Source organism: Astatotilapia calliptera, chromosome 8 (assembly GCF_964374335.1).
Source record: "Astatotilapia calliptera chromosome 8, fAstCal68.1, whole genome shotgun sequence".
In the NCBI taxonomy this organism is placed as follows: Eukaryota; Metazoa; Chordata; class Actinopteri; order Cichliformes; family Cichlidae; genus Astatotilapia; species Astatotilapia calliptera.
In genome coordinates this window covers 22,658,159-22,673,249 of record NC_137429.1, presented here as the reverse complement: position 1 = coordinate 22,673,249, position 15,091 = coordinate 22,658,159, and the positions used below count along the sequence as shown (strand labels likewise).

Genomic DNA, 15,091 nt, shown 5'->3' with positions numbered 1-15,091 from the left:
TGTGCATTCATTTCAAGTTGGTTTAAAGGAATATTCCAGACACACTCTATAAACCCCAAAACACTGCTGTAAAAAGTTTGAATTTTCGAGGACTGTTCAAAGTGAGCACAGCCACTATCGGTTTATGGGTGGGGTATCGTTTAATAAGTGAAATGCCAAAAACAGAGAAAAAAAAAGTTTTCCCACACTAAAATAGCTTACACAAATACAATTGTTTTGTACATTTATGGACAATTCCACAGGAAAACAGGAAAATATTTTTGCTGTGAATTCATTTATCATAGGTCTATTTTTTTTCTCTGACCGTAAAACCATCAGAATAAATAAAATTACTAGGCTGGTTACGGGGGAAAAAATCTGCAACACTTAAAATCAACTAACCGAACAATCTAAGCGTACCCAGCACTCTTTGTCTTTTTTTTTTAATGACAAAATATGAAAGTGTTTCAGCGGCTGTTCTGCTCGACTCAATAACAGAACTTTGAGGGACGTTTGTTTCTCACTGTGCCATAGAAGGAACCTCTTTTGCCTGTGATGGTGGGGGAAGAGGTGGAGGGCAGTTTGGAGCTTTGAGTCCAGGCTTTTTCGGAGGAGGCTTTTTCATGCTGGCCTGCTGTCCTCGGGGTGCAGGCATCGGATGGGGCCTAGTGTCTGGAACCGTCGCAGGTGCAATCGGGGGTGGAGGGGCATGTGACTTGAGAGGTGGCGGCAGTTTCGGTTTGGAGAACTGAACCGTGACCTGCTCGTTTGGCTGGTTAGACTTGCTCGGGGGGAAAGTTCTCCTTGCTGTAAGAAAGATAGCGGGGGGGGGGGAATGACAGCACTGAGCGCACGAGTACAAGAAGTCATGCACTTCTGAAAGCGAAAATCACAAACTTTAAACAACTGAATTATATCTGTGGTATACACTGTAAATAAAAGACAGATTTAGCCGCATTTTTAATGCCTGAGCTGAAACACCAGACACGATGTGATATAACAATAATTCACATACTGCAATTTATCACCTCTTTTGCAATTTATGTCCTCATATTTAAAAGACGTCATTATCTGTGTTATCCAGTAAGATAAAGTTATCTCACTTCTCGGTTTTTCTGCTGTAAAATGAGATTTTTGAGCAACACTGCCCCAAATGTTGACATGTTGAGTCAGTCTTATATCAGTCTGCAACTGAAAGGCATTAAAATGGCAATTATATGCAATCTGTTTTTCCTAATACAGCAGTTAACACCAAATAAATCACATGTCTGTTACAATCTGCTCTAGAGGTTAACACACTCTACATGTTACATAGACTATAAACCTATCACTATATTATATACATGTGTCAGGTTTAGCTACGGTTTCAGTGCTCGTACAGTCTATGTTTAGCCGATATGTAATTTCTCATTCAACTATATTTGATTTATGTGTTTAGTTTACTTCATTGACAGAGTTTCACTTAAATTCTAGTATCAAATTTCGACATCTGGTGGAAGTATGTGACTACCCAGTTGCTTTACATTGTATAAGCTATTATAGAAATGCACTGCATTTAAGGAAAAATGGTTTGGTAGATAGATGAACAGCACGATACTTATAAGGCAACATCTTTCAGCCAGCGAGGCAGTTAAAAAAGTGTAAGAGATGACGCATGAACCTAAAGATTGATACTCTGGTCAGCGGTGTGAGACTTCCTGTTTCCTGTGTACATCCTGATTGTTAAAATAACAGCGGTAGATGTATTTTTCCTCATATTAAAATACATCGAATTACCAAGCCACTATTTTGACTAACGAGTCTGTACTGAGCTTTCTACAATGGAAAAGAAACAGTAAGTGCTGATAGAGATACGCTCAGTCCAAAAATAGCTCCTTTGGTAGGGATATTTATAATATGGTAAAAATTACCCTGATGATCTCATCTTTATGTACTGAGATCATGATCTTTAAAATTTGAAAGATAATGCGTAATAGGATATCCCAGCTTCACCTGCGTCAGCTTATATTAGAGTAATGTAATGTCTCGTGTGTACGTATGAAAAACTAAAGTGCTGAAAGTGCTTCTGGAGAGGCAGTCCCAGCTCGACCTGTTTGACTGAACCTTTGACTTACGTTTAAACGGTGACGCGATCTTCACTAATGCCCTGGGAGAATCTGGCGGTGCTTCCAAAATTGGCTCGAGCGGGTTCTGTTCTGAGATCTGCCTCTGGGTGGGACTCCGGGCCTGGCCTGAGTTTGTCGCAGATCCCGCTGCTCTGGGAAGCGGAGTCGGGTTCTGGTTTGCTGTTGAGCTGGACGCGGCTGTAGAGTCAGAGGCCGGAGACGGGCCGGGATCGGTCAAGGATGAGCTGCTGGGCGTCCTGTTTGGTTGAGCAGGTGCTGCCGTCTCCGCTTCAGGGCTGCCCCACGTGGAGGTGCCACTGCGGCCGCTCACAGAGCCAGATTTCACCAGGAAGGAGACGCCGCTGTCCTGAGAGGCTGTGCTGCAGGTTCAAGTATTTTAAAGAGTTTCCACTTTTTAGCATTTGTAGCCACTGAATATTTAACATCATATCATAACATATCTTAAAATATAAATATCTTTGATATGATTACTGCACTTATTACGCAGTACCTGTTTGTCTTGGAAAGAGGGAAGTGATATGCAGACGAGGAGGCTGTGGAGGAAGAGGAGGAAACAGTTCTGCTCAGTTTCCCCTTTTCTGGGACAACGGGAGAGGGCAGAGACGCATCCAGGACCTCGGGAAGTTCTGGGATCTCGAACGAGAGAGCTGATCAAAACAAATAAATAAAAAGAGTCTTACTCATTGCACTCAGCTGATGTACACGTTCATCCCCGTTCACATCATCTACATTCATGTTTGACCTGCTCCACTTGCCACATGCACAGTTTCCTGTGCAAGGGTGCATCTAAGGGTGTACTAAGTTTCTGAGCGGGTGTTGCAGAGAGGTGAAAAATAACACAGGCTTTATTCATTTCCATGTTTTTCTCCCGTATTCTTGACAGAACAAAGCAACATTCATATTAACTGCAACTCGTGTTTTTAGCAAGATATAAAATACAATAAAATAATTGTGGTTATTGCAAATACGAAAAGAAAAAAATATGTTACATTAAAACCCACCCACACATGAACTGTGGTTAACAGCAGACTCAGTCAGAGCAACTGATATTGTGTAAAAGTGATTCTGTGAAGATCTGTATTGTTTGCGATCTGGCTTTCTTACCAGATAATTAAGTCACATACATGTCTAAGGGCCCAGTTCTTCATTTTTCTGTATCATATCATATCCCCGCATCAGTGTATGTATCTTTTAGCCATGCTGAACAACAAGTCTTCAAAGAACAGCTTTCAGTTTACATTAAGAGTGCATTTACCTTCGGGGAAGAGATCAGAGCTGTACTGAATAAGAGGCTCAATGACTGTCACCACCTGGACTGAAGAAGCTGAAGCCATGTCAAAGAGAGCAGCTTCCCTAACGAGGCAAAGTGATTGAGAGAGCAGAGAAGGACTCACATAAAGCACAAATATTGTTAACAGTGTAAGAACAGGAATAACTTGGAATATGATTAAACACACGTACCCCTCAGCTCGCGGCCAGAGCAGGTTTGGTCCCAGGACGATGGCGATGTTACTTGGTGTCATTTTGTTTATAGCCTGCTGCTCAGACAACAGAGACAGGAACTGGACCAGGTACCTGATAAGCAAGAAAAGAAGATGGAAAGAAAAAAATGAAGACTTATAGACATATTAACACAAGATATATGAAAATTGAAATAAATATAAGACTTGTTGATTTCCTCTGCCATGTTAGCAACACTGAGGCTGTGCTTTGAAATAAGGGTAGTATGAGCCAAATGTTAAGCCTTTTAAGGTGGGCAGATATATCTGAGTGGTATCAGATCAAAACTTTGTTTCTCTGCTTTAAGTTCACTGCGTAGCCCACTCAGTGGTGTTACTTTTATACCTCCAACATGCACAATGAAATAATAGAAGCTGACTCTAAGTAACTGAGGGACAGGTACGTTTATATTCCAGGTCTAAAAAGTACACACAGTGATTTCATGATCACTAAAATTTGTTCAGAATTTGCAATGTGCTGATGAGTCATCCCATAAGTCACACTGCTCTCCCTAAACATAAAATGCCTTAAAAGTATCACTATTTGTATCGGTATTAGCAATACTGGCCCTGTATTGACTCGGTATCAGATTAATACCTAAATTTGCAGTATTGCACAGCACTATTAAGCCACACATAATGATAACATGTTGATGCATAGTTCGCTGACTTAGTTGATGAGGTATGGTGGTCCTTAAAGGTCAAAAACAAGAAAACAGCAGCAAATAGAGAAATTCTGCAAAAGCATGCAAAACACAAAGGAAGTAAAATAAAACACAAAGGAAGTAAAATAAAACACAAAGGAAGTAAAATAAAACACAAAGGAAGTAAAATAAAACACAAAGGAAAGAGGAAAAATGGCAGCAAAAGCTCCAACGTGACAGCACGCTGCAGAAGTGAGACGCTAACAGTAAAGGGCTAACAGCAGGCATGTGTCCACAGTTACATGAATCATGTGATTAAAACACACATTACACAAAACATCAGGGTTTTTTTTTTCACTTCTATTGTGTTTTACTAAAATTCCTTTGTTGTTTATTGGGTGTGTCTTGTGTTTTTGTGTGTTTTTGCAGTGTTTTTTCTATTTGCTGGTGTTTTCTTAGGTTGCAGTGCATTTGACCTCTCAGGTCCACCATACACAGGACCAACAGAAGCTAATTCAAGACACATTAAAAACTAACTAGACATCTGAGCAGAAACACAAGGGCCAAAACTGAACCCAATACATCTTTTTTATATTGTCTTAACCACACATACTATATATATACAAAACAAAGAGCCATCATGACTCATGAGCCAACAATACTGCTGAAACATTTCAGTTAGGTAAATTTAAAAAACAACAACTTCTTCGTCAGAACATTTGATCGTGTGAGTGCAAAAAAAGAAAAAAGCTATTCACAGACTACACACCTGAGGTTGTTGTAGTTTTCAGGTGGCAGTTTCTTTAGAAGTATCTTGAATTGTTCCAGCTTCTCTGACAGCTCTTTCTCCCTATGGGGTCAGAGGTCAGAGTTAAGGAACACACCACAGTCAAAATGAGAAATGTAGAAATCGATTTTGTACAGACCCTGCTGCTTTAAACCAGTCGTTGTAGAGGTCAAACGTCATTAGAGGTTCGGGAAGTTCTCGGAGGTAACACTTCAAAGCTCCTGTCGACACATTCAGAAGTAAATCCCACCGTTAGATAAAAACACATATATTTATTAACCCAAAATATTCCATTTTGAATTTAACCTTCTTGCTGTTTTCTCAACATAATCCATTAATAAACGCTTTTATTTTGCACTGCTATAAATAATTCTAGCGCACTGAAGTGGTGTTTTTGATGTTCACAGGAAGCTGTACTTGGAGCAAACAGAAGAGGAACTGGGTTGTTAAAATGAGCTGTGAAAGTCACATTGGCTGGCCAGATGAGGAAGAGCCCTCATGACGGGAAATGGAAGAGGGCACAGCCTCACCTGCCACGGCGTGAGGGTCCATGCTGAACTCGCTGTGGTCCACCGTCCCTTGATTCAGACACGTCTTCAGCCTCTTCATCACCGAGGCTGCGGCGGCCAAGCGAAACAGACCCTGAGGAAAGACGACGGTTCATGAAAAACAGGAGAAAAAAAAAGAGCGTTCGAGCGGTAGAAGTCGCAACCAGCCAGCAGTCAGTCAGTTCAAATCAACATAACCAGGGAAAGCCCCCACGGCTCAGAAAGAAAGTGTTAACACCCTCTTTACTGATTATATACGTTTAGACACTGATTTTTTTCCACCCTTTCAGTTTGCCCATACAGTTTGTGCTTAACATGCAAAACTGATTACTTTCCCATCAATCTTAACTGTACTTTGTAGTTACTGCAAATGAACAAACATTAACACACCAATGCTCTAAACTTCTTTTTAATTTTAGTGAGTAAATCTGACTCCAGTTTTGCAGAGCTGCTGGCCCGTACACGTTGATTTAAATAGGACCTGTGATGTTAATTTGGAGCTCTTTTCTTTGTTCCTGTGATGCTACACTAGCTTTGGTTCAAAAGAATCACTATTCATATAACACTGGGCCTTTGTGCAGCTCCTCAATTCAGCCGATAGCTGAGCCGTGAGCCTGAGAAGACCATGTGATGCATTATAGTGATCCAAGAGTATACAAAGTGTCTAAATTAGTGCTTAGAGCAGCATAAATCCTGAGAGTTACATAACAGTAATAACCTCAGAAAGCAATATGATGTGCACTCAGGCTTGGACGGTGCACAGCAATTTAAGTGGGCAATGAAAGCACTTTTAATTTGCATATTTCTGGGTCTGTGTGTTATGACTGCGAACACTGTGCAGTACCTCCTCTCTCATGCCTGTTCTCAGCAGCATGTGAATACACTCCTGGATGGGCGCCGCGATTTCTCTGTTGCTTTGAGACAAATGTGAGAGCAGAGGCTCCCCGTAGACCTTCTGGTTGGAGAGGCTTTGTGACGACTCTGCAAAACACACAGCAGGGCATGATGACACGTATCGCAATATTACATCAGTGCAGCGGATGAAACGCACGGACCTGAGAAAACTCGGGTTACCTTTTTGACTGTGATCCTCTTTGAGTTCGCTGATGTTTTTATCCAGGAACATGTGAGAATTCTTGTGGTATTCTGCCTGCAGCTCGAGAAGCTATTTTTTGACCAAGAGAGAAGCAGAGGCGGTGGATATAAAAAGAAACAAAAGTCAAAGTTAAGAAAAAGGTCACATCATTACCGTAACGGTGACTCACACGAATAAAGTAATTTGCGTAGTCATCCTCCTTAGTTGCAAAGTGATACAGGTCTGCAGAGTACTGGTCCTACAGAGACAACAGCAAAAGGTCAGAGATCAAGACGACGCCATTGATTCCAAACAGACTTAAACACTTGTACCTTGATGCTCTCCAGCTTCCTCCAAGCTTCTTCCATTTCTTCCCTAAGCCCATCCTGCTTTGCCTGAGGTCCAGTGCTAGCCTGACTCCTGACCACACATACACACACACGCCGACACATATAAAAATTTGAAAAATTGTGGGGTGGGGTGTGTGGTTAAAGTGCAGGATGTTTAAAAACCTCACCTCATTCTTGCATTGTTCCAATCTGTTGTGAGCTTTGCAAACTGCTTTTTGTTCCTTAGAATTTCAGGTAAATCATCCTAAATGGACACAAAAAGGGAAAAAAAAGATTTTATGTGATCATTTAGTTACATCTAGAGGATTGTGCATGAGTGTAGTCTATATTTCTAAATAATCACATACAGGGGATGGGCAGAATATAGCAAAGACTTAACAATGACGTTCAAGTGGCTACAAAAGCACAAGTAGTTAACTCATCTAGCATTTAACGACCTCCTCTGTACCTATAATGACAAGTTTTGACACCTCAGTGTACATCAGTTAAGTTGTGGTTTGATGACCATTTGAACAGTTTGGGGGGGGGTTCCAGTTAATGTTTGATGCAAACTGAGTCATTTTGTTCAACAGGAAAGCCTAAACTATGAGAAAAACCCTTCTGTTCATGAAGGAGCTTCACGGGTTAAAAATTAAAAAAGCACTTTTAGCCTAAATTATATCAGAACATATTCTTGGTTTTGCTCATCACTGATCTTCTGTTCAGCAACATGAACATTAAGCTGTTGTCACCTCGCTAAGCTTGTTTAGTGGCTCCAGGACCTCCTTCTCCATTTTCATCTCAAAGTCTGCCAGCATGTTGGCCAGCATCTTCTCCATGAAACAGCACATTTCCAGCACCCTCCTGTCACACACACACACGACCAAATCATGATAAATATCCACCTCAAATCTGATATACTGTTTTGGAAATATATCAGAAGACATGCTATAAATTTCATTTAAAAGTGCAAAAAAGCATGTTCCTTCAGATTTAAACTAGATAAATCAATATACAAAGCAAATGGCATGCATGCAACCCATCAGGCTAACCTATTATAGCGCTAAACTCTAAATAAAGCAGATGCACAGAGCTCTGGTAGCAAGTCATAGACAGCATCCTCTTTCTTTTTTCACCCAGAAGTGAAAACTCGAAAACCTCCACACTACAGTCATGAGGTTTTTGCATGACTCTAGTGTCAGTAAGAGCATTGGAGTTCAAGTACAGAACACAGATGGATCAATGGAGGGGTGGAAGGGTAACTGCAGAAGATCAAACCTGTCACCTGATTGAGGACTCTGCATCGAAGTCTTTCAGACTTTCTGCCATGCTGACAGACAGAAGCATCAGAGGAAGTTTTTTCTGTAGAGAGAGGAGGACATGTGACATTTTTCAGTAACTAACAGAGCATTTCCATAAACCACACAGATGCATTAACACTGCTACCATTCGTTTTTCGGCCTCCAGCCCCGGTTGACTCTGCATGCAGCTCTGCAGCTTTTTATGGAGGACCTGAGCTGCCTTCCTGGCTGGTTCAATCCTCTGCTCCACCTTTGGTCAAACACACATACGGTGAACCTTAGAGCGTCGAATGATGGTATTTAATTTATTATTTTACTGCTATAAATGATGTGTGCAAACGAAAAATGCTATTGTTGCATAAATTTACATGAAATAGAAAGTGGGTGGTAAGTGAATGTGTCCTCTAGTAGAGCTAGTAGAGCATCGCTGTGGTAACCATTGACAATATACAGCTATGGCTATAAACCACACTGTATCTTGAATAATACGTTATTCATAACAGTATAAGAATAAAAGAAATCTGTAAGGGTAAAGCAGATTATTTTTCTCACCATAACCAGGTCTTCATGTAGAAGGTCGGTAGCATCTTGTGACCTGCAAAAAAATGATATTAATTTAGAAAAGATCTGCTGTTTAATGTATTGTTTTAGCATGATATTTAATGCAGCGGTCCCCAACCGCCGGGCCACGGACCAGTCCATGAGTCGTTTGGTACCAGGCTGCAAGAGTTGAGGCTCGGGGTTAATCATTTTCATCGATAACTCGGTTTCCTTGGGTCTTTCCCGTGTGTTATTTTTTTTGGTACTGGCACTGGTGTTACTTACCGTGACACCTTAAAGGGCAGTCTGTGAAAATATTGTCGGACATAAACCGGTCCGTGGCGCAAAAAAGGTTGGGGACCGCTGATTTAATACATATAATTAAGCTAAGGATAACACGTGTCTGTTGATATTCAGGGTTTTCTAAATTTATTTAAATCAACTGAATTCAAACATGCAACCTTGGACTGTGATATTGTGCTGCTGTTTTTATATTCTGTGGTCTAAAAATTGTTACTCGGCTAATCAAAATGTGAAAGAATTCTGTTAGCTGTAGCTAAAAAGAAATAAATGTCAAAAAAATAAAGGGGCTTGAAATGTACATTTTGACTTAAAAATCGTATCGGTCTCAATGTTTGAAACCAACCTGTAACCTGTGCTTAAAACGGAAACTTGAAAAATGCTAGCATTAGCATGCTAACGTGCTCACAATGAACATAGCCAACATGACATCACACACTGGTTTTGAAGTTTAAAGTTTACTATTTCAGTCATTGCTATCTTTTTTTACATATATATTATTATTTTAAACTAGACATAACAAACCAGACCTGGGCCCGTATCCCTAAAGATTCTGAGAATCCTCTCAGAGAGCTCCTAACTTAACCTAAAAATTCCTTGCCAGGAGTTTTAGCTTAGAAGTGATTCCAGAACATTTTCAGTGAACTCTGAGCAAGGAATGGATGGAAAATCCTATCTTAGTGAGGAGGTGTGGTTGACCCCGTTGCTAGGTATGAGTCATCATTTCAAAAGCCGTGATTGGTTGATCCTACAAGTTTGATGGAAATGAGCTTTTGGTGATAATGAGCAAAGGATGTACCCTCAAATCAATAAACATAATTATACACTCTAATCTTATGCTGACTGTAATTGTAAATAATATTTCACATTCAAGAAAATATCTGGAAAATGAATAGTAAGCTGTAGGGGTTATAGCCTAACATTAGAATCTAAAATATGTGAAAACTTAAACTCATTACACCCTGTTCAAATAATGATTTGTGTCTTATTTGCTCATATTAATATCCTAGCTGACATATTTTGCACTTTCACTCCCATATGGACCCTGTTGAAAACAAGATGGCCTATCTCAAGGGGCTGTCATTAATGAAGTAGAAATCACAACGTTACAAGTCCAGTGTGGTCTTAACGAGGGTAACACCGCTCAGCTTTTAGCAATGTCTGTGATTGCAGACCCAAGTCATCACTGCTGCATTGTTGCATTTTCCCGGTTGCCAAATACCTCAGGGTTGTGATTACTTTCGTCTCTGGTGTAATAGCGTTGTGGCGTCGAGTTGGTGAAGTAATTGCATCTCTAAGGAGATCCACCACAAACATGATTCCTGCACGATCCAATCTGTAGCGTCTCAATAATTCCCTGTCATCCAGTGTTTGCAGGACATCTCTCCTGCCTCTTCTGTTGGCCATTTTGTGCAGCTGCTTAGGGGAACTCCTAAGCCACTAAAAGTCCTCTTCCCTGCTCTTAGCAGATCTTGCCTTAGGAGCCCTTTTAAGCGTTAGGAATCTTGAGGAATAGCTTTTATATTAACTGGGATTGTCGTGTCACTTTTAGGGGAAATTCTAAGAAAACGTCATGACTCTGAGAATTTTCTTAGAATTTGGCCGCTAGGAGCCACTTTTTGCACAAAGATTCTTTAGGGATACGGGCCCTGGACTTTAAGGCTGGTAAAAATGTAAATACACCATTACTGCTTCCATAGGAATTCAGAGGATAAGTAGCAGAGAAACTGTTAAAAACCGCAAGAGCTACATTTAAATTAGTATCTACAGATTACACAAACTGTGTAATCTTTTCATCTTCATGGCAGTACAGCTATAAAAAGATCGAACAAGTGTGGCTTGTTTGGAAAGGTTCTTAGCAGAAAGGCTCTACAAAAAGAACAATTCAGCTCAGCACGGTGGCCGTGCCTGAAAAAAGTACAAATCTTCTGGAGCAATGTGACAGCTCCATGTTTGACCAAAAGCCCCAGAGAATCAAACCCAGAGCTATACCCAGAGTATCAACACAAATGTCTCATGTATTAAGCACGGTGGTGGAGGGGTGATGATTTGGGCTTGTTTTGCAGCCACAGGATCTGTGAACCATGCAACCACTGCGTCAACCATGAACTCCTCTGTGCACCAAAGTGCTCTAGTGTCAAACGTGAGGCAATCTGTCCGTCAGCTAAAGCTTAGGTCAGAAAGGACATGCAACAGAACATGATCCTAAACGCTGCAGCAAACCTACAAGAGAATGACTGGAAAAGAATCAAGGTGTTGTAGTGACCACGTCAAAGCCCAGACATCAACTTGAATGAAATGCACGACATGTGAGAGAAGAGTGGGTCAAAATAATTCCGTAACGATACGAGAAACTGATAAAGTCATACAGAAAATGAGTACTTCACACTACTACTTCTACAAACTGTTGAATCATGGGATGTACAGTTAAATCTAGTTTTCTAGTTCATTAATCGGGTAAAATACAGTTTCAGCCATTATTACTCATTTGTGAGACTAGATAGTGGGACTATCCAAAAGTTGTCCAGTTATAAATAGAGACCCAAACATCAAGTAATACACATGAAACACCAATATAACCTAACATAACCGAAATATCATGAATATAGTCATGAATCTTTCTCATATATATGTGGACTTGGACGATGCATCACACCCTGCTGACCATCAGAAAGAATGCCACTTTAAGGCACTTCTGCACTGGCATCAGTCTTTTATATACAGTCATTTAGCAGGTAAGTGATGTTTACCATGTTGACTATCTCAGTTTAGCATGTTGCTGTGCTAATTAATATGTGCTGATTAGTCACAAACATAAAGTACAGCCCCAGTTGACTAGACTTGCTTTCAGTAACAAATCAAATGAAACTTTCACCAAGAAGTCATCGCAATTTTTTGGTGTATTTGAGCACACCACGTGATAAAGTTATTTCTGTACCGGGTAACTGACTTTCCTACTGTTTCAGTGCAGTGGCCTCGCAGTTTGCGCCTCTTCTGCATGGGGGACATAAATATATCTAAATGTGGGGGTGGTAAATGATAAAGGACATTTTAGGCCTGAATAACATGCGACACCATGACAAGAGCCTAAGCATGGGCGTGTAGGGTAGTGCTGTGGTTTATTTAGCACCAGGTGGGGAGGACTGCAACACCACAAGTTTCTCTGCTGTCACAAGAGGAGGCAAAGCAATCTACAGAGAGCCGATAAAAGTCACTGCAGCCATTATGTTTGTGCTAAGCTGAAAGGAAACCAAGCCCAGTTCACAAAGAGTTCAGTTATGCTTCAGTACTTCTAAGGTATAGTTTTAATTCCTCTCGTGAATCTAAAATCTGGCCTTTCGCAACACAAGGAGAAGAAATCCTCAGTAGGTGCTTGTTTTAGAGCACATATACTTTATTAGGAATTGTATGTGAGACCTTAGAGGTGTATGTGTTTAGATCAGTGTGCAATATGTCTATTTATATGTGTGTTTATTTCATCAGAGCTCAACGCTCCAGTACAAAGTGAAAAGTGCTGTTCGTGTTAGTTGGAGCCCACGTTGCCCTGCTGCAGATGCACGCTGCCGAGTTTATTATTAAACCAGAATGCGTCAAAGGTAAAGGGAGCACAGCCTGAAACCACACTCCTCTAGCCCTGCTGCATGCAAGCTTGTACCAAGAAAACCAAATAGCGCAAAGGTGCATGATTTAGTCACCCACTTCGTTGCTAACGCCAGTCACTCAGTGGTAGTCAACCACAGGAATGCCTAACATAATCTGGCACCTACTTTCAACTTTAAGGTGTTGTGCAAAAGTCTTAAGCCATCCCATATTACTTCATTTTTTGCAAGGAAAACAGGAAATGGGTGTTTACTGAAACATGTGCAAACCTGCATGGAAATACAGTATATAAGGCAAAAACAGAGTTTTGAATAACTACCAAGTCTATTTTTCATATGACATATTTATTCTTCAGGGCAGTTTGAACTCTAGTATGCAGGTTTTGTGTAGTCTTCGGGAATAGTTCTCTGGGCTTCTTGGAAGATATTCAAAGCTGTACTTTGGATTTTGGTCTTTTGTTCTGTTCTCTGTCCAGATGTTCCCAGACTGCTTCAGTGATGAGGTCCGGGATCTATAGAGCCCAGTGCATTACTATTCCACTGTGTTCTGATACTGCTCTGACAACGTGTTTGGGTCTTGAAGACAAATGAAGTCAATCAAACACTTTCCCCGTGCAACATGGCTAAAGTCCAGTAAATCTATGAGTTCTATCAATTTTGACAAGCTCTCCAACACCACTCGCTGAAATGCAGACCCAAACCATGACAGAGCCTCCACCGTGTGTTACAGATAAACTCTCCTGACCTGAATTTCAAATTTGGATTTAACACTCCATCAGACCCAACAATTCTCAGTCCACTTCTTGTGTAATTAGGCATACCTCAGCCTTTTCTCCCCGTTTCCTTTCAATAAGCTACCTGCCAGACACCCTTCCACTGAATTTCTAACGAGGCTTTAGCGAGCAGTATGTGAATCAGCTGAAGAGCCTTCAAAAAGCCCAGAGAACTGTTGTGACAAAGGCTTTTATTTTCCAGTTAATGTTTGCACTGTTGAAATATCAGTTTAGCAATTTAAAAGCAACCTCCTGACAAAGAGCCACCATCTTTCCAGAGTGTGTTTCTAACATTCACCACAACCTTGAGTCAGTTTCTCTGTTCAGAAGTGCTCAGCCGCTCTGAGTCCGAGGTTTCCCTCAAAATCCAAACAGTATGAGTCACTTTAAAGAGGAACCAGCTACTTTACACACTTCCATCACACTGAAAGTGAGAACATACAAAAAACCAAATCAGATTATCAAACTGATACGAAAACTGCACTGAGAATTCCCCTCCCTCTTAGCGTTAAAGAAAATAAAGTCTCAAAGTAAAGCGATCCATCGTATTAGTAATGCAGCGGTGGATAATTTTTCATGTAGTCTGATAGCAGGAGTGGCATTAAGGTGGCTGGTAGTATATGATGAGCATAAATGACAAAAATAAAGCAGAGAAGTCTCAGTGATATTTCCCTACAGACAGCCACCGAATACTACTGTTCAAGCTGATGTATATTCATTACACTATGGTCACGGCTGTGGTTACTGATTTCTTTATCTAATGCGGCAATATGTAACTCAAGGGACATCTGTCTTACACGACGCAACGTTTGGCGCCACAGAAGACCTTAAATTTACTTTAAATGTGATCATAATGTCGTTTAAATGCAACATTCAGAATACAAGTTCAGGCTTACCTTGTCGCAGTGCCCAACTGCTTCAGGATGCTCAGAGACTGCCGGAGCATGCTGGCAGCAGAGTCCAACCAGCCTTTCTACCTGACCTACCCACTCTTGATCGACTCAGCAAGGTATCCTGTTAATTAAAAAAGAAAAAAAGTGGAGGAAAAGTCCACACAGGCTCCAGGCTGCGTTACTGCATCAGGAAGAGAAAGCACAGACCGGTGGCTCTGCCTCTGCTTTGTCTGGTTTTTGTGTGTTTATGCATGCGTGTTTTGGCCTTCAGTTTTCGTTCTCGTTTCAGGAGCACGCTCTCAAGTCACGTCGAGCACAAGTCAGCGAATGAGGAAGTTGCACAGATGATATGCAGGCTGTGAGAGGGAAGAGAGATTTTTTTTTTTTGTTGTTGCATTGTCACACTATGATTTGACAGTCTAAAATGACGCATGATGTGACAGAGAAGAATGAGTGGGACTGTGTAGGTATCATTTGACTTTTAACTACATGAAAGGTTGATCCGCCTTTGCAGACGGATATCTCATGAGGAATAATTTGCGCAGCGCTGCGTTTGTTTGTTGCATCTTGTAATTAGAATGATGCTCGCCCACTTAAAATATCCTTCAGGCACGGCTGTGGTTAATGTGTAGTTCTGTAAACTAAGGTAAAAAGGATGTGAAATGGCCGAAAGAGGAAACTGAGCTGCTGTTTGTAAC

At 40.9% G+C, this 15,091-nt stretch overlaps 1 protein-coding gene across 2 annotated transcripts; it reads right to left on the bottom strand.

Annotated features, from left to right (window-relative positions):
- Positions 1-121: 121 nt before the first annotated feature.
- Positions 122-14,722, bottom strand: sh3bp1 (SH3-domain binding protein 1). Of its 2 annotated transcripts, none has more exons than XM_026177230.2 (18): positions 14,397-14,722; positions 8,841-8,883; positions 8,434-8,538; positions 8,273-8,349; positions 7,740-7,851; positions 7,176-7,252; positions 6,991-7,078; positions 6,849-6,917; positions 6,658-6,748; positions 6,428-6,564; positions 5,566-5,677; positions 5,175-5,256; positions 5,018-5,098; positions 3,567-3,680; positions 3,361-3,458; positions 2,596-2,752; positions 2,094-2,464; positions 122-786 (listed from the first exon to the last, which is right to left on the bottom strand). In XM_026177230.2, the coding sequence occupies exons 1-18, from the start codon at positions 14,444-14,446 to the stop codon at positions 500-502; spliced, it is 2,151 nt and encodes a 716-aa protein (XP_026033015.2). In that variant the 5' UTR covers positions 14,447-14,722; the 3' UTR covers positions 122-499. The 2 variants fall into 2 exon arrangements, with proteins under 2 accessions (XP_026033015.2, XP_026033016.2); XM_026177231.2 differs by lacking the exon at positions 14,397-14,722 and adding an exon at positions 9,659-9,741.
- Between the last annotated feature and the right edge of the window lie 369 nt (positions 14,723-15,091).